The sequence below is a fragment of the Antedon mediterranea genome, chromosome 11 (genome assembly GCF_964355755.1).
Source record: "Antedon mediterranea chromosome 11, ecAntMedi1.1, whole genome shotgun sequence".
In the NCBI taxonomy this organism is placed as follows: Eukaryota; Metazoa; Echinodermata; class Crinoidea; order Comatulida; family Antedonidae; genus Antedon; species Antedon mediterranea.
This window is the reverse complement of record NC_092680.1, coordinates 14,975,866-15,002,562: the sequence shown is the minus strand read 5'-3', so window position 1 is coordinate 15,002,562 and position 26,697 is coordinate 14,975,866. Positions and strand designations below refer to the sequence as shown.

The following is a 26,697-nucleotide window of genomic DNA, read 5'->3' as shown; positions in this document are numbered from 1 at the left end:
TCGTTTTAATGTAGGTAATTCTCGTTAGAAATAAAATAGACACATATTTATCCAGTTCTGTTTATGGTACACTTTATTATTCACTACCTTATGTCTTTTTTCCAAATATATTAGCAAGTAATACAATGTAAAATTATACGTACTGTATTCAATATAGTTTTTTTTTTATTCCAGCTATGATGAATTATGTTTGAAAAGTTTATATTTTATTCATAAAATATACTGCGTATCATGTTATTCTAGTATAGGATGAAGACATTGTATAGTCATAGTTGAAAAAAATACGCTATGAAATAAAAATACTTAATTACAAAAAATATTTGTTGATTTTTAATATTGTATAATTGTTTCTGTGTACAGAAAAAAAACACCAACTAGTTATATCTTCTTTTTTTAAAGCGCAGACATGTTCTGCAGTTTCTTATGCTTTGGAATGTTTATAATAATACACGTTGCTACATTTAGGCTCATGTGAGGTCATTATCGATCATGTTTAACAGTATTGTTGACAACGCCATGTTATAACTAAGTACTGAGTATTATTCTATTTATTATTTTCATCGGATGGTTTGGATTTAGCATTGGTTCTGACCGTGTAAACAGACTCGGTGTTTCTTATTTTTATTCCCTATTTTAATATTATTTGGTTTCAATGAATAAAAATACAATGTCGTGAACACTGATTCGAAATTGTTTTAACTTACAAATACCATTATACTCCACGATCGTATCAACATAACAGTGTCATTTATGTGGAAGTATTTTGCAAATTTATTGTAGTTTTTATTCATTTTGTTTAGGCCCCAGCCAGGCATAGTTTCTTATCCTACCCATCAATGGTAAAGATTAACTGGGGACCATAAACCAACTTTACCGGGTAAATAACTGAGCCCTTACTAGTCTCATCCTTAATTAATAAGAACTTGTTTATGTTATTAAAAAAAGTAATAAAAACAAACATCATTAACTAAAGTTTATATCAGGATCGTGTTCGCCACCTTTAAAGATAGCATTGGTATTTAATTCTTTTGTGTACCGAGGTAATCCTTGCCTTCTATTATAGAATAAATACGCGGCAACCAAAATACAGCCAAAAATTAATACACAGATAAGAAAGCCGATACCTATACCCATACCAAAGTTTGATCCTTCTTCTTCTTTTTCTGGCTTTATTTCTGAAAGATAATATATTGAACATTAGATACAATTTGTATTACTTTTGACAGCAGACTCTACACTCCATGTCATAATAATTATAATGTCAATAGTTTTGTATACTAAATGTTTAAAAATTTAATCACGTATACGTTGATATTGAACATTTCATGAACATAAAATCAACTCCTGATACAACTTATACGTATAAACCAGGAAAAACAAAGAAACATTGGTTCGAACGATATTGTTAAGTCGGAGGGCCTCTTTCACACAAAGATGTGAGACGGTAATATTACGTGGATATGTATTTGTTTTTTATTTTATTCAATCGAAACCAACAGTGATAACTACCGCCACTAACAGGTTTGATACAAACAAAACCAGAGTTCTGAGGCAGATACTAGATTCAGGGGCTGCCATAAGAATCAGCTGTGCTGATTTCTAATGCCTAACAGGACCCCAGCTCCGTATACAGCACCCGCTATTCCCAGATAGTCTCCCATCCAAGCTCTAACTAGGCCCAACGTTGCTTAACTTCGGTGATCTGACGAGAACTGGTGTTTCAACGTGGTAAAGCCGTATATCTTTTATGATGTGAAAAGGTTATTGAAGGAAGTATACCTTATTTTAATTTGAAATATATTTCGGTATTGGAAAGTAAATCGAGACAGAATCATGGCAATTTTGAAGGACATATGCCTATGGGTCATATGATCTTTATAGAGGTAGCTGCTACCACCTACATAGTTATGCATGATATATTTCAGGTAAAACGAGGTTTTTATCTATATCTATTTTTAACTATCGATAGAAAAGGGAATAAACGTTTACGTACTACTGCATGACATTTCATCGATTTTAATGTTGTCAATTGCAATCTGTCCTTTATCTGTTACACCGACAACACCTTCAATTCCATACTGAAAATAAAGAGTAGAAGAGAGATGAATTACAGTATTACAATGTTCTGTATTTCTATAAGTTTACAGTGCAAACTTAACCAATGCAGGTGACTTTCTGAAGAAATGTCCTGTATCAAATTATTTATTGTAATAAGCTGTGTGGTGGAAATGTTGTTTTTTTTCTTTTACTACTTATGAATAATTCTCATGTGACGATCGGAAATAAAGATTGAATTAAATATTTGTATACTTACCGTTACATTTTTACCATTTGGATTAATATTAATATACGCTTTTTTCCAAACATCGTCATTGTGTCCAACGATGCTCTTAAGAGGCTTTGAAACACCAGGTCCATAATAAGAATTCGATTTGTACATTACGACATTTATTCTTTGTGTTATATCACCAGTAATTACGTATTCTAGAGACATACAGTATTGCGCATTTGGTTTCACAGCGATGAATCCTATTATCACAGCACGTGTGTGTGGTTTTTTGCCAGCCATGTCCAGTGCCATAATATTTCCATGATCTAAACAAACAAAAAACATTATATTTATCTCTATCTATATGTCATTATTGATGGCATTTTATTGAACCTAATTTATGGAATTCCCTCCCTCAAAATATCACTAATTCCTCCACAAACACATTTTTTTTAGTATTATTTATTGTAAAATGAGATAAAACAAAAAATTAATTTTAGATTATTTTTCTGTAGCCATTTCATTGCCTCCTTTATTCTTTTATGTAGGCCTATATTGTAAGAAATTATGTTTGTTTGTGAATGAACGATAGAAAATGTTATTTTGATTTATTGATTGATTGTATTGATTATTATTTAATTACCAAAAATGTGCAATATTGAATCATTATTATAATAAGTACTTTTTAATCTTTTATCAGACTAATTTGTTTTTACTGTGTTGTTATTTATATTATTTTTTTTATTTAGTGCCTCTTCACCGAGTAATCTACTGATTTCTCCGCCTGCGCTGCCTTGCTTTACTCTTTGTACCAGGTTTCTCCATTTCTTTCGTTTGTTGACCAACTTTCTAAAATAGTCAACATCTTTCATTGTCTCGAGCCTCATCATGCTCATCATGTTATAGCGTGTTGCTAGCATGCTGATTCTGTGTTGTGTAATTTTCTGTGTATTTTTATATGATGATATGCCAGTTTTTCAAAGCAAATGTCTGTTAATTTTAAGTTTTAATGGACAAATAAAGATACAATGACTGAAAATGAAAATGTATAATTAATAAAGCCTATTTAACTGTTGAAATCGAGAGACCAAGGAGAATCTGATAAAACAAGACAATTGAAGAGCGGGAGAAACAGAATTGCAGTACACAGAGTACCCAGTAGGCTAGACCTAAGTATCTTTATGTTAATAAAGAAAAAATAGATAGAGTAATTAGATAATTATTTGAATTGAAATGGAAACTTTGGCATAGGCCTATTTGTATTCAAAACTTGAAATAAGTCTTACTTTTGATATACGGTTTGTACTTCTTGTAGTTACTTTGTACTGATTTATTCATAGAAATCCAATCAAACTCATCTCCAATAGCTTGATACATGCCACATTTCTCCAATCCCGATTCAAAGTCACATGATTTTGTAATTGGCGGTTCTTCTGGTGCTTCTGGTTTACAAGATCCGACTTCAAACTTTATATCATCAATAGCAATGTCGCCCTCATGACCATCGCCAACAATTGCTTCAAACGAAACCTATAACAAAAAATGTAATAGTAATCATAATCAGTATTCGTTTCTATATAGCGCTCATTGCACAATTATTCACTTCACATTATTACCCCGGTCATTTTTTTTGACAAAATACGTATGGAAACATACTCCGATAATGCAGCTAGTAATCAGCGCAAGGTTGTGTCTTGACCTAACCAGATACCCATTTTTACATCTGGTTTGAGAGAGTCAAACGTAAATAAAGTGTCTTGTCACGATCAGCAATCCAACATACTGCGGCGCACGCCCTCACTGTGCCACACGCCCTCATGAATTATAATTATTCAATTCAAAAAAACATTTATTTGTTCAACAATGGCATATTTTTTAACAGTATAATATATAGGTGTGTACATTATTTAAATGAAAACATGGTAATAAGCCATCATTTGGGGTCTTCTCTAGAAGAAATCAAGTTTCTTGTCTCGAGAAAGACCCCAGAAACAATACACATACATTGAAACTAATATAATTGTTGCAAAACTTTCACACAAAGGGCACAAACTGATGATAGTATACGTCAGTACTATAATATTAACTCTGCTATGAATGACCAATAAAAATCTGCCACTTGACTGAATCTACTACTGTACTATCATTCTGAATAGGGCAATTCTATGAACCGCATGCATTGTTTAATTTCTAACTGACAATCAATGTTATTTTAATGGCAGGAAGAAATTAGGAAGTTTCTAAAGTATTCGATTTCCTTTGTAAAACCGATATTGCTTTTTAGGTAGCTTGATTGAAGAAGTACGTTTCCAAAAGTAGTATTCGCCTACTTTTTTCACATTCAAATGTATGTGACTTTTCAGCAAATTATGAATGATTGGTGACCAAATTTTACTTAATTAAAATACTATGTTAACTTATCAATCAATGCATAAATTATTTGGTCAAGATTAAACAGGAATAGAGAAAACACTATTCTAACATATAATTTTGTGTGACATTGAATATTAATTTTCTAAACCATATATTACAACACTTGTTTTTAGCCAAAATGTGTGCTTTTGCAGTAAACTAACATTTTTCATACATTGATGGGGGTGGGGGAGGGGCAGGGGACATTGTTTCTCTTCTACTGAATTTACTATGTAAAGTATGCCGTAAGGCTGGACATAACTAAATCAGCGCTTCCAAGAAATCGATAGCTTGTTGCCAGAGTGATCCATGAAAGATTTTTCTTTATTTTTCGTTGTGTGGTAGTGATATCCAGAGGGTTGTACTTACATCATTTTACACTAACGATATTTATATTAATATGTTATTTTTCATGCTTCTGCCTTAACATAATACACACTGTATAATTACCTTAAAACTGAGATCCACAATGTCAAAGGTTCCACTTCCTTCGTAGTCTTGATTGATTAAAACAGATGCTTCTTTCCAATTTTTGCCCTGGTTGCCATTTCTGGTCCAGATTGACCGTCTGTAAGTACTGCCTGTATATATTTTATAAACGTTTAATGTTCCAACATGCTCGCCTTTCATGTGGTACCAAAAGTGAAGACAGATTGGCTCATCACGTCCAGCGATAGTCTGAGATGTGATTTTAGCTCTTTGGTTTGGTCGACGTGGGTCTGATGTTTCTATGTATATATAGTGACCTATAGTGTAGAAACAAAGAGCGATTGCAGTAATTTCACATATAAACGCTGAGGTCAAATGTCATATGTTAGTATTTTCTAATGTAATGCGAGTTCACTCTACCTATCAGTTTTATCTCAAATGAAATCTATATAAATTTGCTTCCAAATATTATAAATCGACCATTTGGAAAATGAAATACTTTAATTTAGTAATGTTGCAGCCATTCTGTTTTTATCCACAGTATTAAATATTATGTATTTTCTATTAACAATTATGCAAAAGTGTTATTTATTTTATAGTAGGCCTACAGAGTATGAAGGCACAATCGTCTTTATATTTACCAAAATATATATATATATATATATATATATATATATATATATATATAAACACAAGAGGCAAAGAACATTAATTCTAAACCGCCCGGTGATATACTGAAATTTAATTAATTAATTTGAAACGATAAAGATGAGGAAATCTGTGAGAATGAGAAAAAGTCGCCCCAACCGAGACTCGAACTCGGACCGCCTGCTTGATATGCAGATGTCCTAACCATTAGACCACTGGGGCTTTCATGGTATTGTGCGAACTCGATTGAATAACGACTCTTTAACATTCTCGGCGTGGTACGGCGGAACAGCACTAGTCCTCAGTTGTACACACGCGCAACAGAGATCAAATTGATACGCCCTCATCTTTCAGTATTTTTATTCACGATATATAAATAAATATATATATATAAACACAAGAGGCAAAGAACATTAATTCTAAACCGCCCGGTGATATACTGAAATTTAATTAATTAATTTGAAACGATAAAGATGAGGAAATCTGTGAGAATGAGAAAAAGTCTTTATATATATATATATAAATCCAATGGCAAATTACTGAAAAAAATGACAATGCTGTGGGTATCAGTGGCTGGATCTCAATGGAGATACAAAAATAAAAAGCGAAAAGCTAAATCAAAACGATAAAGTAAACAGCCAGAAAAGTTAGCAGAGCTTTCGGGCAACACTAGCCCTTCATCAGTGCAAGTGAAGGAATTTGGATAACGTCATAGTATAAAGCTGGCAAGTGGTGCCTGGGTGGACAGGAATAAAAGAAATATAACAAAGGGAGCCAGGGTGGAGTCTGAATAAGAGAAAACAAAGAAGGTAGCTTGGTAGAGATATAAACAATTTTGGAATGAGACTAAAAAACAGCTTAAATGGTTGTTAATATTGAAACTTAAATTTTGGTAGTCAATGGAATAATTTTACCGATCTGGGAGTATGTTCCTAATGTTAAGTCCAAAAGGTTTTGTGGTTTTATATTCGTATATATATATACGAATATGGTTCCCATTGCATATTGTTAAAATAAACTGTCCTTTCCTCTGTATCACTAAATATTTGTGTTTCAACAGCAACTTCCTTCCGTAAGTATAGGCCTACTTATTATTTACCAAAATAAATATGGGAAAGGAATCCGCAATTAAAATAATTTCTGACCTTAAATTGCAAGTTATATAAACATAATGTATGTATGTATAGGAACGACTGTATAGTTTCAGTTATGTTATGAGCATATTTTACTGTTATGAGCAATGTATTTATCCTAACTAATCTCTGGTCCTAAAGAATGTATTTCTTTGGAAACAAGCAACCTTTTGTAAAACGGTTACTAACTTTTCATTAATAAGATTAATTTAAAAATTAATCAAATTTCAGGATACAATGCACCATTGATTATCGTTTTGGAATTAGCGCTATATAAATGTTTGATTATTATAAGAAAAAATAATTATTTTTGTAAATCTGAATTACAATTTTCATTATATTTTATAAAATGAAAATGAGCCTCAAAATGATTTTCAAGAATCTATACTTACACAATTGTTTTAAAATGTGTGATAAATAAAAAATGAAAAATATAAATCAAATATAACACATATACCAACAAGAGCGTCAAAGAGTAATTTACATTAGCCTAATTAAATTTTAAATGGTTTTGGTTAAACAAAAGACGATAAAAAAGTTTCCATTGGAAGTATTACCTGAAGCATCGCCTTTTGTATGGTCAATTGCAGGTCCCGTGTTGTCTGAACCCGTTGATCCTTTGTGCCAGACCCAATCGAAGTTGTCAGTTGTGTCTTGTTCATAGCCACAAACAGTCATGTTCTTCTCAAAATCACAGTCTGCGTCTGGAACACCTGGTGTCGGTGTAACTAAAATATTTAAAACATTATAAACCTTATTTGATATATGCCTAATCAGACAATTTAACAACAGGACACTGGGCTCGCCTAGATAGGAACTCGTAACAGTGTACAGTACATGTTATTCGACGTTTTATCTCCAAAGCTGAGCAACATGTTGCTAGATTGTCTTGATATAATTTACAATGTATGGGAGTTTTCGGTTCTCGATAATTCAATTCAAAATTGTTTGTTAGTTGTTGCTATGCTAGATGCTGGTATTATCACATTACTTTCTGGGTTGCAAAACTTGCTTCTACTATTATGACTAAACCAGGTGACATCCTATCATGTCTCTTCCATCCAAGGACACGGAACTAAGTACCGTAAGTATCTAAGAATATCGTTAAAAGGAACCATTTGATAATTGTACCGTATCAGTTGTAATTCAATCATGTAAACGTGTTAGTTAAAGTTTATGATATGCATCGACATAAAACATTGAAATATGTAAATGAAATCCAACCTAACACCAGCACTCTTTTCTAAGTCTTGTTTCAAATAGATTACAAAAACAATCAACTAAATTGTTGTGAAGGTTTCTTCAACAATTACAGAAAATCAAAAATGGTCCTTTCCTAAAGTATCACTGAGCTAAATGCATTTGGCGCCATTTAAACACCAACCAAAATGGATACTTCCTATAGAATTTGGCGCTATTTTTCAAGGCTAATTGTATCGACTACCGGTAGCGATATATACTTACTGACTTTACAAACTCCACTCGTTGTTGAAACGTCATCTAATGCAATATTTGGATAAGTTGATGATCCCTTTGTCCCCACAAACATAATCTAAACAAGAAAATACAAGAAAATACAAGTACGGCAATGAAAACAAAATTGTGTACATTTGCCTACATTTTAAATATTTTTCAGTTGCCATAGTGTAAATAATTTTTCATAAAATTAAGAAAGATTACACTCAATTAAAGCCTTTATTTTATTTATTTATTTTTTTTTTTGGTTCGAATTCTATTTCATAGCATTTTATTTATTCTAGTACATGTAATAGTAGGCCTATTCTCTATAGTTTACTTTGTCGGTCGGTCTGTCGGTCTGTCGGTCTGTCTGTCGGTCCGGTATCACTATGCGTTTTAGCACGCGACTTATGGCTGTTGGCCTTATCATTTAACTTATATCTGACAAACCTATCAAATTTAAAGAAACATATATTTTCAGACATAAACTAGTCATTGAGTATTTAAAAAAAATAACTTGGTTCAAGTTTGTGAACAAACGACCAGAGATGTAACAATAAACTTTGAACTGTTTCAATGTATGACATTGTTATCATAACACTGTGTTCCTTCCTCAAGTGTACTTATTGGCCATTAAGATGAATGATCACATGGTATTAAGTCATCTAATATGACAATTGTTGGACTTTTTGTCTAGAAAATAATCTTTTTTTCAGAATTAGTAATGCCGAATATTTTTTCTTTACTAATCAATACAATAGCAGAACTGACACAGAGAAGACAGTCCATCTAAAACTCTTCAAACTCAAAGGTTGGCAACAATTTATGTAGATAGGATATGCAAGATCTTTTTATTCAACCATGTGTTATGGTTAATTCTAACTATAGGCTACTAATTATCTGTCATTGGAAAATATAAAACTTAAAGAAACTATAGGCCTACGTACAATTGTTGACGTTTTGTAAAAATAATGAATATATATAATTTTAAAAACATTAAACCAGGTCATTCCTTGTATTAAAATTGTACCTTCTAAGGGTAAAGAACACATTACATTTTATGTAAAAATAAATACTATTGCTATATTTTTTTTTCGTCTTTAAACTGTTAATTGTGAAAAATAAGCCGATTCTAATCATTTTAGCGGCTCACTATAAATTCCAACATGCATATACGCACGCGGATTGATATTTTCATATTGAAGGGGTAAACAAATAAAAAGAACCGTAACTTTTAATATACCAGGCCTTCCCCAAATTGTATTAACGGATTCTTGCAAAAAGGGATAGAAAATTAATTCAGCAGCGAGACAACGTCAGATTAGGCCTGTAGCTAACGTACGATGTTCGATGTTACCGCCCTTTACCAACTAGCCCTACAAAACTAAGCCTAACTAAGATAAGCATAGAAACGTCTACGATAGAACTTTCGACGCGAGCTACTTAGGTAGTGCATTGTTTTTCTTACAGTACAGTCTTACAGTAGGCTTAGTTGTTTAGGCCTAGCTGGCAAAGAATGGTACGGTCACGTACATCTATATTATAATATAAGCCTGACATTGTCCCGTTGCTGAATTGTTTTTCCTTTTTTGGCAGAATCCGTTAATACATTTTTTCCACTTTACGATCGATCGAAAGTGTGTGCATCACATAAGCAATATGAAAATATCAATCTCGTATTTATAGCTGGCCGCTTAAATAATTATAATCGACTTATTTTTCTTATTTTCAAGGGTTTTTCGTGCATTTATGTTTGTGATCTTAAATTAGATTAAAAACGTAGGTAAAATGTAATTAGCAATATAAAAACATATCTTACATAAAAGTCTGAATCCTGTGGGTATATTTCAAGATCCTGCGACTGCCATGTAGAAGACCTTTGGTTGTAAATCGCCCAAAACGGATCAATAGGCATACTATCTCCTTTTAGTACTACATATACAGCAAACTTATCTACTGACCAATGGTTGATATAAAAATAAAATCGCAAACACATCGTCTCCTTGTTCATTTTAATCAACGGTGTAACCAGTCTGGCGTCATCTCCAATAGTGTTTGAATACAGCGGATTTATGTTAACAAAAGCGCCTAAACCGATAAATAAAAACTGACAAATTATTAAAGCAACAGAGTTAACTATAGGCCTATAGCCTCAGTACAAATAAAGACACAATTTATTAAAAATCATAGGCCTATGGCCTAATTAAAATTTAAAATAGAAAACATGTAGGTGACGCATAGAATTAACCTGCTATGCATTTCATAGAAAAAAATAAAAGAGAAAAAAATAGGCCTACGTACTCATAAAACCACCATTGTTGTGATAAAAAAAATGTTTTACATATTGATAAACAGGATTCAGATTAAGATTTAATAATACAGTACTGAAATGCTTCCCCGTCTAGATCTTTACTATTTCACTATTCCTCATCATTTGTATATTCAAGACAAGATGGTGGCCCGCGTCAACGTCGAGTCTCTTTATCAATTTAACCTTGATAGAGATAACTCGCTTGCTAGTTGTAATGAATTGTAATAGTGTGAATACGTTTATCCACATTAACTTTACTCGGCCTTTTAAATAGAGTATTCATTCGTTCAATCTATGACATATCCTTCCAATACACATTCATTATTCGTATAGCATTTATTTAGTAGTAGAAAATTAACTAATGTTTAAATTTAAAAAATTAATAATCTGCATACCTTTATCGGTTCCTAAGGTGTGATCAACACGGGGTAGTACATAACTCCGGTATCCATCTCCTGTATATCGAGCCCAGTCAAACTTGTCGCCAATTCCCTGAGTGTAGTTACACATATCAACTTCAAATGTGCAACTCACGTCTGCTATTGGTCGAGGTGGTGCCGGTGTGGGAACTAAAATGTATTTCAATAATATAATGTAAAAGCTAAAATCACGATCAATTCATCGGCATTTTACTCTATGACAACTTCTACGGACGAGTGTCGTCAAAATAAGCGAACATAAGATGATCTCTCTGCTCTACAGCTTGTGACGTAGAGAATATATGCCCGAGTACTATCGAACGCAGGATTTCAACCGCCACGAAGTAATTGGTCTAAAAATACATTTGTTTGCGAAAATTAAAAGTTACAATTAGAGAATCGATCGAGCGGAGCGAGATAGAATATCACATTTCTATTTAGTGCCATTATAATATACATTGATATTCGGTTTCATAAAATGGCCGCTTCAATATAAGCATAAGCCTATAGCTTTTATGTTTACGTAAAGTGTTGGGAAAGTTCCATATGCATTATGTTTGTAGATTAAGGGATCATCATATTATTTATTACAGTAACAAATGCCTAAATGTTTTTTTTTCAACTATAATCCCGAGTGGAATCCTGACATTATAATAATGCCCTTGTTCTACTTATAAGTATTACTTTATATTAATAATATAATATTTTAACGCCAACGTTGAAACACAATTTGGAATGAGTAGGCTAAAAACAAAAGAAATGTTTGAACACATGAACAATCTCATTTGATCATGGGAAAATACTTTAGGCCTATACTTATTATTTCCCAAGTTATTTTTCAATTCGTCTAACTTAATTCAAGAGTGTGAGTCAAGCAAAATAATTATATAGTCCTAATAGATGAACACATCTTACTTTCAGGGCACTTTCCTTCATGTATAAAGACATCATCAAGAGCAATGTCCCCATAGTCTCCCTCGCCTCTCACTGCTTCAAACACAACCTGAAAGATAAACCTACAAACTATATTGCATGCTATCGTTGGTATACTCTTTTACTGCTAGAATATAAATCAATCTACTGTATTTTTTACTGGTGGTTTTATTCCGTAATGTTGACAAAATAGTTCCAACTTAATCGAAACCTCAAAATAAACGACATTACATAATTATGTTGTTTTGTCTGGAAAACCCATCGAGTTATTCGGTACTATGCATAAAACTTGGAACATATAAATATTACAAATATCTCCATTTTTCAAAGCAATCTCTTACTTCAAAATGATTATTGAAGAGACATCAAACAAGAAGTGTCAGGAAAATAGATCATGCCATCCATTATTGATTTCCTTTATACATTTAGAACTATGTAAGTATTGATAAATTTAAATGTAACAAAATATTTAATAATAATACAAACAGTGCTATGTTAGCGACATGTTTGGAGTACAATCATTAGTAGTAGCCCACAGTCCTTATAACAATATTAACAATATGTAAATTTGGCAATTAATTAGCATTATAAAGAAAGAAGCAGATAACCAACGTAACAATCAAATAGCAAGCGTGACTTCTATGGTTGTGTAATTTTGGTGGTGGTATTATACATTATGTAGTTATTGGCGGATACCATTATTTCATTTATGTATACATATATGTAAAGCTTGGTTCCCACGCAACGTAACTCAGCGACGTATCGACGCAAAGTGCTGTATTGCGTAATTACACGTCGGTACGGAAAATCAAATCAGTTTGATTTCATACAACAACGCAATATAGTACAGCGCGTACTCAAAAGTACCAGTTAAACAATGTCAAAGTCTACTATATACTGTACTAAATTTATATATACTATATACGGCGCGCATGCTAACGTTGCATTGACGCGAAACAAGCAGGTTTGATTTCACGCAGGCGGTGGGGACAAACACAATTATTAGATTTTCTTACGTTGCGTCAGTTGCATTGCCTTGCGTCGCTAGTGGGAACCAGGCTTTAGAGCGTTTGTGAGAATATACAGTATTACTTACGTAAAATGATTTGAAGTTTGTATCGACAGTCACCGTACCACGGTACCATTTGTCTCCATGATCTCCTGCCTTTGTCCAATCTGCTGAACCAAGTGATTCAGATTTTGACTCCTTAACAAATACGTTTAGTCTCTCGGAATGACGGCCGTGCATATTGTACCAAAACTCTAAGCAATTATCCGTTGTTTTGTTCATAGATGGAGAGATTAATCGGGCTTTGTGGCCAGAAACTACTGGGTAGACTGATGTCTCCAAATACATGTAAAATCCTATACCGTAATAAAACAATATAAAAAGCATTGTCATAAAACTCAGACTATATATGTTCAAAAAATAATGTTTTACCATGAACAATTTCAAATAAGTGAATGTTGAGAGATAATTATTCGAACATATAACAGTTAAATAATTGAATCAGGAATTTTAAAATTTCTTTTTAACCAATGTTTAATTGTTACGCCTAAAAAGATGTCCCAAAAAAATATGGAAAATGAAGATTAATAACAAAAAAAGACTCTGAATAGGCCATTTCGCAATTTTAATCAAGTTATAAATGTTTATAAATGTTTTTATTTGTAATGTCAGTAATTTATGTTATCACTTTGTATATGTATTGTTTTGATGATTTTCTTAATAAATTAAAATCAAATATATTATGTGAAAAATTGCATAATTAACAAAAACATTTCTTTTTCTTGTTAATAGAAGAGAAAAATTGATGAGAGGTGGTCTGGGAAATAGGCATGACATTGAACAGAATGTTTCTTGTTTGCTATTATGTATTAGACTTGCTCTTTCTTATAGAGTTGACTTTTAATACGAGCGAGAGTTACAGTAAATATTAATGATAATAATAAACATACCAAACTGATCGGTTCGTGTATGATCCTTTGATGGGCCAGTGCCAGATGTGTATGTTGTTCCACTACTCCATACCCAGTCCATATCATCCGAGTTATCTTGTTTATAACCACATATTTCAAAAGATTCGAAGTCGCATCTTATTCCAACATATTCGGTTTTATTTTCAGCTGTAGTTTAAAGGAAAAAATTACATTAAGAAATGGAAACAGATACATTGTATATGTATTTTTAATGGTTTATTGGGAAAATGGTATTTAGCAGGTTGTTTTGTAAAAACAACTTGCTTATTTGCTGTCTACTACTGAAATTTGTGTTTAGAAAAAACAAAGCAAAGAACCAATGGCATAAAAAGCAAGTGCGAACAAGTGCAGTTATGGGTTATGGAAGTTTTAAAGCAGTCAAAGCTTCTGGAATTTCTAGTGCGCATTACTATCCAAACCTATACCGCCTTAAAACAAATGTTTTCGGCGTTTTTCATAACTGTCACTATAAGTATAATTTATGTATTTTTTATTTAAAAGGTTTTACTGACGTTTACTGCACTCAGTTGTCGTAACATTCACATCATCAATTGATATGCCCTGTGAAGTGGTTGTCTGATGACCTTTGAACGCCAACTGAAACAAATTCAAAATAGCATTATCATTCATAAAAAGAACAATTTAAGTTAGAACAATTATTCATTTCATTGTCAAGTAAATAACATGTTTCTAAACAAATGTTTCAAAGTAACAAAACCTTTTATTGAATGTGTATTTACTTTATCAATAATAAACCCTTAGTATTATTTATCAAAACAGGTAAACTATAATACCTTTCCTTGCAAATTCATGTATATTATTTTGTATTCTTGTATTATATTAATGTAAAGAAGAGTTTACTTCAAAATATTTGTTTTTAATGTACTAACTGATGTTGAGAGAAAGTACTACTGCAGTAGATCCTGAGGGCAGCCTAATGGGCCAAACTCATTAATAGAGGTGGTTTTGTGTTAACGTATTTTCTTTCATAGGAAAGTGTCCCCTTAGGGTGTCCCAATGAAGGGATTATTGGAAACAGTGTGGAAATATTAGAAACTCTTTAAAATGACCACCGTTTCTTAGTATGTATAGGTTTTCTGTATTAATTAAATTATTAATTAAGTATAACGCTTATTATATAACACCTATATAAATTCCTGTCATTTGATTGGACGAATGTGGGTCACATGGCGTGCAATAGTACGCACTATTCAACAATCGTTAAATAGTACTTTTTGAAACATTTTTGTGTACGAAAAAAAACGTCTAGATGTTATATAAAACAAATAATGAATGTTTTGTATTCGTGTAATGGTACAAATAATGGCACTTGGTGAATGATGAAAGGTTATATCAACTCGGCTTTGCCTCGTTGATATAACCTTTCATCATTCACCTCGTGCCATTATTTGTACCATTGCACTCATAAACATTCATTATTTGTATATCATTAACCAACAATGTATTCAAAACACTGGAATCTGTGTACTTTTGCCACTATGTGTATACGTTACAATACTAGTGCATTTTGGTATCCTGAATAAAACACATATATCACGTTATACATTGTCTATAGATATGAACCTAATGGCAAAGATATCGTGTATTAAGAGTACTCGTACCGTTATCAGTACTTGTCTTATTACGCGTTATTGGTATTAGTATCAGTCATGTGTTTTTGTTGATTTAAATTTTAAACAAACAGTTAACAATAACAGTTTCTTTTTTCGTTTAAAAGTAAACAAACATTTGTATTGATAAATTTATGTCTTACTGTGTGATATACAAACTAATCTCGATGGCAAAAAGAAAAGTTTTTCTTGAAAGCATTCAAAACAGTATTCAAGTTAATAATATATTTTAAACAATCATGAACTTTGTTTTACTATTTATGCTTATGGAATACTTTTATAACATCTTTGTTTTATTTTATCAAATTTTTCAAAAACTTGAGTAGGATAATATCTACTTTCAAATATCCAAATCGACTAAATCAAATCATTTTTTAGGCCAATACATTTATTAGGGAATTTTTAGCTAGCTGGAAAGTTACAACCATTATGTAACTACAAATATAAAAAAATCACCTTTTTAAGACTAGTTCTATTCCTTCGAATTAATGTTAAAATTACATTGTAAAATATTATAAAACAAACAATTTGTCTGATTTTTGTTTCATTTCAATGTAATAACTCTGATGCTGTAATAATAAATACTCGATAATTAATATAATACCGTGGAAATAATCTTTGTGAAAAATATGATTTGGGGAACCTACTTTGTAAACACCCTCTGGTATCGGCACTTCAACTTGCCTCCATACTCGCCCTCTGCCACCATTCAATGTCCAAATAGCAGTACCAGTATCCGTGTCATTATACAAAGCCAATACTGATAGCTTAACCTCATTTACTTGGCCTGTTACTTGATAGTAAAATGACATACATTTGTACCCGGTATTTGTAAGCTCAGGTGAATATAAATGCCCATCGTATACAGAATATCTAGTTTTCATGAACGCATACCGACCTAAAAAATGTGATAATATCTTAGCATGTAGTAGATATAAAACGCTACATTTGCATTTATGAAGCACATAAGAACCTTCAATAAACAATTATTTTGTTTATGGATACATCAAAATAGAGCAATATAATGTTGATATAAGTCACAAAATATTCGTTGAAAAAATCAGTATAATAAATTGATAGTCAATTTAACTGCATATTGAAATTAGGCATTTAGAATGTTTTGATTTAGGCCTACATTAATGGTTAGTTACCAATGTTCTTATACAACCGACAAGACCCATCACTTTAGATAACTGGAAGATAAACGTAGACCCACATCATGATTATCAAAAGCAAATAAAAAGGCTGATAATCATTTGCACTGTTTTTCAAATTGCTATTTTGGTGGGGGAAAAGTAAATACTGTAAGCCTTCAATAGTAGGTAGCTAAAGCAGTCGAGGCTATCTGGTACTCCTTGAGGAAGCATGATAAGATTATGACGCCCAAATAGTGACGGATATAATCTTTCCGTTTTCCTATCGTGCCGGAAGCAATTTTAGTAACTAACAGAATTCCATACCGTAATGTGTTTAGCGACAGGAATACCATTTGTTTGTGAATTTAAATATCTATATTCTATTTAAGATTACAAACCAATACCAAGTAATTAAAACATTGTATCATGCTCTTGTCATCAAGAAACATTTTCAAGGGTGGGAAACGTGTGGGTTAAGGAGGAACTTACTAGCGGATTAAGAAAAAATAATACGGAGGATTGAACGAGTTTCAGTATTTAAATACATAAAACTTTTAACCGATAGTATACCCACTGTTATATTTTGTGTTGCGTACTTTCAACGTAGGAAAATAATTTTGCTTTTACGTTATTTTTAATGTTCGTAAAATGCAAATATATTTTAAAAAATCACTGTAAAATAATGCATTTGTTATAGAAAAAGAATAAATAAGTGTATCTCCACTCATTATCTTCTCTGATTTTCCATTAAACGTATTGTGGGACACTTTAATCTTCAACAACTGCGGAAGGTGAACATCAGTGAATGTATACATATATCGGTACAAAAATAATAACTGAGAGCAGTTTATATTCTTATATTCGCGAGCATTAAATCGATGTCACCTATTAACTATTTGATTTTTTTATGCAAATTGGAAATGTTATCATCGTTAGTACAGTTCAATGTGTGGTCACGTGGAACGCTGATATTTACAATAATAATATGTAACTATAAAAAATGTCGAGAGTTAAAACTTTAAGGGTTAGTTGAAAAAAGCATCCTTGAACGGTTCAAAGGTGGCTTAATAGATCTGAGAAGAACATACAAAAAAGATCCCGAACTACAAACATATCTACTCAAAGATACCTATTCGAAACTCGTGTTATACGTAACATTAAAGAATATTAGATATAATAACAATTACTAAAGTAAGATCCGAGTTCGATTCCTGTGACTTTCACTCTCGTTGGAATGTATGTGATTGCAAAATTACACAACTATAGAACACTATTTGAGAACCAACATAATTAGGCAACATTTTATAGAGAAAAATTACGTTTTTCCTAAACAAAAACGACTAGAAATTCTGTATTTTGACAACGAAAAGTGTAGATGGAAATTGAAAAGAACTGCCATGTTTGCAACACTTTAAAATAAAAATGATATCAACTGAAAGTTTATTTCAACAACAATAATGAGAAACGCACTTAGTAAGATTTATTTTATATATTAAAAACTTCTTTAGATTTATCGATGTACATATCTCGCCCAGAAATGAATGATTCGTTGGATAACTTAATACATCTAGTTGGGGCAGTTAAGAATTAGTTTTAAGATCAATTTTCCGACTTAATAAAGACAATTATATTATTAATTACACTTACACATGATATTAACATAATTATCCTATTAATTTCTAATGCATTTGTTTTTCAACACCTAAATTACTGGTTTTAAATATGTAACAAGTACTAACTATGTTTCGTAGGAATGTACATGTTTTTCTTACCTGTTCCATTTCCGTAAGTATGATCTGTTAGTGGGATGTAAGAAACAAATCTACCAGTACTTTTGGACCAACGTAAAAATCTTGCAAGTTCATCGTCTGTGTCTACCTCAAAGTTACAAAAATCAGTTTCAAAATCACAAAAAAGTGAATAACTACTTGATATCATCAGTAGCAAAATGCAGTATTTTAATATCGACACCATCGTTGGCAGGTAATTTTGGCACCTTCAGACGTTTAGAAGTGAAACACAGTATACTTCCTCCGTTTAAGAACTTCACACTATATTACTGTTGACCTTTCCAATACTATTGTCTGTTTTAGAACTACCACATTGGTGGAATAATGCTCATCAATGAACGCAACCACTGACCTGTGACCTTTCTGAGTTGACGAAAGGAAATAATTGTCGTTATAACAATGTAAAATATAACCTTGATATCGGTTTGGAATACCTATAATACTATATTTTCTAGTTATTAATATTGTCTCTTCTATTCTATTATTTTAAAATTAAACCATATGCAGTACAACCCATCTCCAACCACCCAATCTGGTCACACATCAGTAGACTATCATGTGTTTAATAATCTAAGGATTAAAACTCTAAACTGCTGAAATAGAAACGGTTTAAACGGTAATTTTTGTAAAGTTTTAGTTTTGAAACTACTTTCAAACCTCAAATTGATCTGCAGTTAGTGTACTTTGTTCATGTTGTGATTTTTTTCAGTTATCCAGGCGGTAATGACGTTGCTTAAATGTTATTTACTTAGTGTTCTTTCAGTAAACAGTGTATGTCATATTTAATGTAATATTAATATTTTTGTTTGATACTTTTATAGATAATTGGCTTAACAAAATTAAATATCTAGAGCCTTCCCTGTAACCATCCATCCTTCCCCAGCTAACCAACAACAACATCCCCTTCCATTTTATCAAACCGGTCTACAGTAATTATTCTCATAGACAGACCAACGTTGAAAACGAGACTAGCACCACTGACAGACGGAAGCCTACATGGGAGCTGAAGTACAGAGTAAGTAAGTAAAATCAGGTGTAATAATTTATTCCAATATTGATATTCAGTGTTAATTGCTAATTTCTTGAAAAATTTTTAAGATACATGTTATTGGAAACGTGGTATCTTGTTTGTGTGTGTGTGTGGGCAAGCAAGTAAATGTATAAATTATGTATGAAAATTAAAAAGAAAAAACATTAATGTGGCTGGAAAGTAAATTAGGCATTATAAATAAGAAATAAATTTATAATAGAGTATAGTAACGGTACAGTGTCTTTAATTGAAGTGTCAATTTTAAGTTAATCACTGCTATCAAAAGGTTGTAGCCTTGGTTGCATCTACCTGACTTACAACCCAATAGTACCTACTTCCAGTACTGTTTTTATCACCTCATATATTTAAGTATACTAATTAATTTGAGTTTGATTTTGAGAATAATTGACGATGAAAAAAATTTAGGTTAAACTATTTGTGGTAAATTAAATGATGTTTCGTAGTTATCTCTATCCCGTCTACAAGAATTGTCTTTTATTTGTTGTAATTTGGTGAAAAGTTATACCCAAATATTATTTGAATAGAGGGCGCAATTGTATTAAATAAAATAGATTCCATTTTTGGTGGATTGGAATGAATTCTGTTAGTTGATAAACGAATGGTTGCTCATCTGTTCTAGCTTATACACGCATAAATATCACATTTTTTATGAAGCTAGGCTTTTAGGAAGAAGAGCTAGCCTGACTATGTGTAATGTCACAAAACATATCGTTTTGTCGCCAGCTAAACGCCAATGTCCTATTTTGTGGTACATTGCTATATATTTTTTTTTTATTCGGTATATAAAAATATATTACAAAACGACAGTCAAGGACTGAAATGAATTGTATTACAAATAAATAAAAATTAGTTAAAATTGCTATAAAAATAGAAACATCTTATTAAAATTAGATATCGTACCATAAAATTAAAAAACATACATGAATAAAAAAAACCTTAAAACATACACTTATTACATATCTAAAAAAGAGCTAGTGGTGCCTATTAATTATATCCACCATGGTGGGAACTGGAGACGACCTAAGTCTGCTGGTTTTACAATGAGGTACTTCCAGAAAGCGGTTGAATCTGAGGGACCGAGCTGGCTTATGAAGAGGGGGAAGTATTTCTCTAAACAGCTCGGATTTTAATAAGCCTTCCCCGAAAGACAACACCAGTTTGTTTCTACTCTCAACAAGAGTAGGTAAACCAGTAACTGACATTGCGTGATCATAGAACAAATAGTTGTTACCTAGCATGATTCGCAATGCTCTCTTTTGTACCTTTTCAATAGACTTGGACATATCCTTAGTGATAGCGCCATGCCAAACAGGGGCAGCATATTCTAAAATAAGTCTTATATAAGCCATATAAACAGTCAACAAATCATTAATTAAGATTCCAGCTTTCTTCAAAATGCACAAGGAAAAAAACGTCTAGAAGCTCTAGACACAATATTATTAGTGTTAAGTTCCCATTTTAGGTCATTTTGAAAGATTACACCAAGAAGCGTCATGTGATCAACTACTTGTAAAATGGAACCACTCAGACTAAAAGAAGGCGATATAATATCATCCGATTTGTCCTTAAGAAAATTGACAACCAAGATATGGCATTTGGAGGGTTTGGGTATAATATTATTGGATGAACACCAAACACTCAGATCATCTAACAGGGATTGCATGGAAGGCAAATCACCTTTGTGAACGACCTCCCCAAGGGTGAGGTCATCCACATATTTCCATCGTCTGCAGCAATCAACACACTAAGCATCGTTAATAAGTACTAGGAAAAGTACAGGGCCAAGCAATGTCCCCTGGTGGACACCACAAGTCAATGACTTGGAAGATGACAAAATCCCAGCAAACTTGGTGTTGAGAGAACGGGAAGTGAGAAAGCTGCAGACGATGGGAATTATGGACGACCTCACACCCAGTTCAATCAACTTTATAATAATAACATTATGATCAACACGATCAAAAGCTTTAGTAAAGTCAGTGGCACATTGGTTCACATAACATTTACCCTTCTCAACATCTTTGAGTGTAGAGTCAATACGACTAACAAGATAGTGAGTTGAGGAAGCCTTTTTCCTACTACCAAATTGACGAGAATCTAATTTACCCTTAATATCTTCAAGAATCCACTTAACAATAAAAGATTCAAATACCCCGGCAAGAATATAGGTAAGGGAAATAGGTCTAAGGTCAGAGACAGAACTAGCATTCACAGTTTTAGGAATGGAAACTGCAGTAACCCTTTTCCAAAGGTCAGGGAAAACACCATCCTTCAATGCATGATTGAAGATATCCGCAACAGGCTCAGCAAGTTCAGGAGCAAAATCTCTATATAATTTAATAGGGTGTTCATCTGGATGGTCAGCTTTGTTAGTCTTAAGTTTACAAAGGGCTTTTAGGACCTGAACAGCATAGATTAAAGGTGGTGGCCCAGGGGCTGGGAGATAAGCAGGTAAATCGTTTAAATTAAGAGGAGGGATGGCATTTACAAACACTAGAGAAATGGGCATTAATCTCAGAGGCAGTTTCAACTTTGGACAGCCCAGGCAAGGTGAAATTAGTATTTTTAGTCTTAAGATTACATAGTTGTTTATTCAGATAATTCAGATAATATTTATTTAGATAATAATGAATGAATATATACAAAATAGAAAAAAGATATTAAAGTGAACATAGATAAAGCAGTAATTGGTAGTCATTATTATCATGGATCCCTTCTAGAAGTTAAAAACTTGTCTCGTAGGGACCCATAACAAAACACATTACTAAAAAAATAAAAAATAACCTAGAATATATAATTATATAATTTAGGATAAAAAATTACAGTATAATAACATAACTAACATCTTCTTTATAAAAATTATTTAAATTATATTTCAATAGTTTCATGATAATTATAAATGAAATAACTACCGATATTGGTAAATGAAAAAAAAATATGTATACTTAATTATAATTCCAGTATATATTATAGTATATACTATATATACATTATATATAGTATAGATTAAAGATTGCAATAATAAACAACAACTAATATTTTGTGTAAGACATAAATAGTATATGAGTATAAATAATGATAATAAGCATATTAACTAAGCAGTATAATATTTAGATATATAATGATTCTTTAACTTTTTTCGGAAAGTAAATAATGATATTGACGTTTTGATATTTGGTGGGATATGATTCCACAAATTAGGACCTGATATAGTTATAAAAAATTTAGTTTTTGTAAGTCTAGCAAAAGGAATGTTTAAATGAGAAGTTCTTAAATTGTAATTGTGAAATTTGGTACGTTTACAGAGCATATCAATCATAGAAATAGGAAGTTGGTTTTTAAAATAATTAAACATAAAACTGGCAACTTGAACATTGTGGATATCCGTTAATTTTAATATACCAAGACGTTTAAAAAGGGGTTCAGATGAGGTTCTATATGGTGAAAAAGTAATAAATCTAGCTGCACGTTTTTGTAATTTAGTTAATCTAGCAATATTAGAAGAGTAATCTGCAGCCCAAATAATGTTACAATACTGGAAATAAGGAAGTACAAGTGTGTTATAAAGAGAATTTAAAATATTTAGAGGGAAGAAGTGCTTAAGTCTGTTAATAATACTAATAGATCTTGATATTTTTTTCGAAACGTAATTTTGATGACTGGTCCATTTGAGGTTTTCATGAATATATACACCTAAAAAAAGTGTTTCAGTTTTGCGTTCAATTTGAATTCCGCCAAGAAGTATATTTAGGTCATCAACTTTTAGTTTACGTTGAGAATTGTGAAAAATTAAATAATTTGTTTTAAGAGTATTAATAAGTAATTTGTTTGAAATAAACCAGTCACAAAATTTTGTTAATTCATCATTGCCGGATGGCAACAGACCACTTGGAAAGAGGCCGATTGCTTACTGTATTAATCAATGTGAACCAGCATTATTAGACTACAGAGTCTAAGTTATACACTTATAAGCAGTTGGTATTGAGCTATATGTAGGACAGATCCATTGAGAGTTTGTAACATTTAAACCTCAGTAAATCATAGTCACACGAACACAACAAATACTATACTAAAAACATAGTAACGACCATAGACTGATGATTTGAATGTAGTTTGAGTGATTTCACTGACCATCTTCATCTTCACCATCGTCGTGGTCGTGAGTTCCACAATCAACATCAACAAATTGATTATTACGGAACAAGTAGGCCAAATACACCGGCGTAACTCCCTACTCGTCTCGAAAGATGTACTAGGTGCACATCGCCATTTGTTTTTTGTACACTGGACCTACGGTTTATAGTCCTTACCCGAGAAGACTCGTTATACCACCAGAACCATGAACCGAGTGAGGCTTGAATCCTTGCCGATCATGGCTATGTATTACGGTTCCACGGTTTTAACCGCTCGGCCACACACTCGACCATTCTCAGTATGTGATGTGAACGCGTTCGCAAAATGTGCGATTGATGTCATAATACTGCCTATCAATATGAAGTGAAAGTGGATAGTCTAATATACGTATTCAAAATGAATTCAAATCTATAGATGTATACTTCACTACTCACCAACTCTTCGCCGTTGCGTGATTAAGCTTATGTAGATCATCTTTTCCTAGCTTAGCACTCCAGGATATGCGCCTACATATGCTTCTACAACGAATACAATACATTTCATATACACTTCTATACAATCATAATTGCATCTTGTGTAAACGTAACCTATCTAAGAGATTTTTTTTTAATCCAACAATCCATCAACCTGAAAAGCTATTTTATAAAACATACCTGATGTTTGATTTGAAAAACTGAAAGATCTACAATACAATTCACATTTCATAAAAAAATATATATTGATCTCAATGGATTGTGATGTGACGTTGCCCTTGAGTGACGTCAACTTGTCAGATTGGTGTCTCCAAATTAGATATTATAGTATTAGACATGTTTACAATAACTCAAAACGCTTGCAATAAATGGTAACTATACGATAACGTTGAAATGTTATAATATAGTAACTAACAAATATGACCTTATTAATATCATATCATTTTCCAGTACCGTATGTACAAACGGTCCTTTGGGCATGATATGTTGACAATTGACAACGTTGTGGGAATTCTGGGTTTATAATTTCAGTCGTTGAAAATATAATTATAATTATTATTATAAACCATACATTAATATGCAACGTTTTTTTTGACGAGCCTTTTAAAATGAATAATTACAAAACTTATAGCGCAAAAAAATTAAGCAATTTCCCATAAGTATCAAAATACATTTTAAAAACTAATAATTATCTTATACAATACAATGATAAAATAACAATTAACTATCTATTTTATTTTTTTTATTTATTTATTCAGGTTTATACAATAAAAAACATGCAGCCCGAAGGCTGAAATTGTTGATTTACAAAAATATATATATAAATATATGGAAACAGAAACATTTAAAAAAATACAAAAATTTATACAAAACATTAAAAAATTTGAATAAATCAGTTAAAAAAATAAAATTATGTTATGTTAAAAAGATTACAAAATTTATATACAAATGCATAGGCCAATATATGTAAATATTTATAACATAACCATCTTCAGCGTGATCAGGTACTGTTTGAATTAAGGATTCTACTTATGGTAAGGGCAGGCGAAGTCTTAAGACGGTTAGTTCTGCAAACAGGTATATTAATTAGGGGTTTATCTACCGTGGTTGATCTAAGCTCTCTATTAATAATGCGGTAGTCGGGCAAAATAGTTCTGTACAATTCCGATTTCAAGAGCCTTTCTCCAAATTTTTGAATCAACGTCTCTCGTCTGGATGCGAGAGTGGTCATATCAGTAAGCTCAAGAGCTGAATCATACGTAAGGAAAGCGGGACCCAGAATAATACGTAAAACTCTCTGTTGCACTCTTTCAATGGTCGATATTTGGGCCTTATTGATGCTTCCATGCCACACAGGGCAGGCGTATTCTAAGATTGGGCGAATATAACAAACATAAACGGATATCATATCATGAACTGGTACATTGGCCCTTCTAAGGATATATAACGTATACAACCTTTTGGATGCTCTTTTTACCATGTCACTGACATTATTATCCCATTTCAAGTCATCCTGGATTATAAGTCCAAGGAGCTTCATATACGAAACAACATTAAGTGTTGTACCACTAAGGTAATAATTAGGAGGGGGAATATTTCTTTTCAAAAAATTAACTCTCATGATATGACACTTAGAGGGTTTAGGGACCATGTGATTTGTATCACACCACTCAGTAAGGTCATCAAGACAAGATTGAAGTTTAGGGGCATTACCATGTTTAACAGTGTCACCAAGAGTGAGATCATCAACATACTTCCACCATCTGCAGCCTTCCATAGAGATATCATTGACTAATATAAGAAACAAAATTGGCCCAAGCTTTGTACCCTGTGGAATCCCACATGTGATGTTGGCATAAGGGGAAAAGGATGAACTAAGTTTAGTATTTATTTTACGATCCGTCAGAAAGCCACAGATGGTGGGAATAATAGATGTTCTCACTCCGATGTCGACAAGCTTTCTAACAATGACCGTATGGTCAATTCGGTCGAAGGCTTTCGTAAAATCAACGGCACAAATATCCACAAAAGAATCACCTTTTTCAATATCACTACTGGTCTATATTTCTTTTTTATATAAGCTATAGTTTATCAAAACAAGTAGGCCTAGATCTACGTATACTTTTTACATTACATTTTTTTTCAGCTGTAGAAAAACTCATTTGGAATTATCATTAGGAACATACTCTCAGATTTAAGTTTTAATATTAACCAACATGTTAGCTGTTTTTTGGTTCCATTCCAATATTGTTTATATCTACCAAGCTATCTTCTTTGTTTTCTACCCTCACCTTTTCTATCTCCTTTGTTGTTTTTCTTTTATTCCTGTCCACTTTTCTGGCTTTTTTACTTTATCGTTTTGATTTACGCCGAGAATGTTAAAGAGTCGCTACCGTATCCAATCGGGTTTGAACTATACCATGAACGCCCCAGTGGTCTAATGGTTAGCATATCAAGCAGAAGGTCCGGGTTCGGATCTCGGTTGGGTAGACT

At 32.2% G+C, this 26,697-nt stretch overlaps 1 protein-coding gene, 1 non-coding gene and 1 pseudogene across 2 annotated transcripts; all 3 read right to left on the bottom strand.

Moving 5' to 3' along the window:
- Positions 1-923: 923 nt before the first annotated feature.
- Positions 924-24,442, bottom strand: LOC140062937 (MAM and LDL-receptor class A domain-containing protein 1-like). Its single transcript, XM_072109329.1, has 16 exons — positions 24,385-24,442; positions 18,532-18,912; positions 16,271-16,521; positions 14,505-14,589; positions 13,972-14,139; positions 13,109-13,377; positions 11,995-12,082; positions 11,056-11,229; positions 10,169-10,437; positions 8,356-8,443; positions 7,449-7,619; positions 5,132-5,427; positions 3,556-3,799; positions 2,315-2,595; positions 1,994-2,078; positions 924-1,175 (listed from the first exon to the last, which is right to left on the bottom strand). Exons 2-16 carry the CDS (start codon positions 18,731-18,733, stop codon positions 964-966), a joined length of 2,883 nt encoding a protein of 960 aa, XP_071965430.1. The 5' UTR covers positions 18,734-18,912; positions 24,385-24,442; the 3' UTR covers positions 924-963.
- On the bottom strand, positions 1,625-1,742 carry LOC140063286 (5S ribosomal RNA; annotated as a pseudogene).
- Trnad-auc (transfer RNA aspartic acid (anticodon AUC)) lies at positions 5,909-5,980 on the bottom strand. The gene has a single exon. It is a non-coding gene; the product is annotated as a tRNA-Asp (tRNA).
- Positions 24,443-26,697: the final 2,255 nt, after the last annotated feature.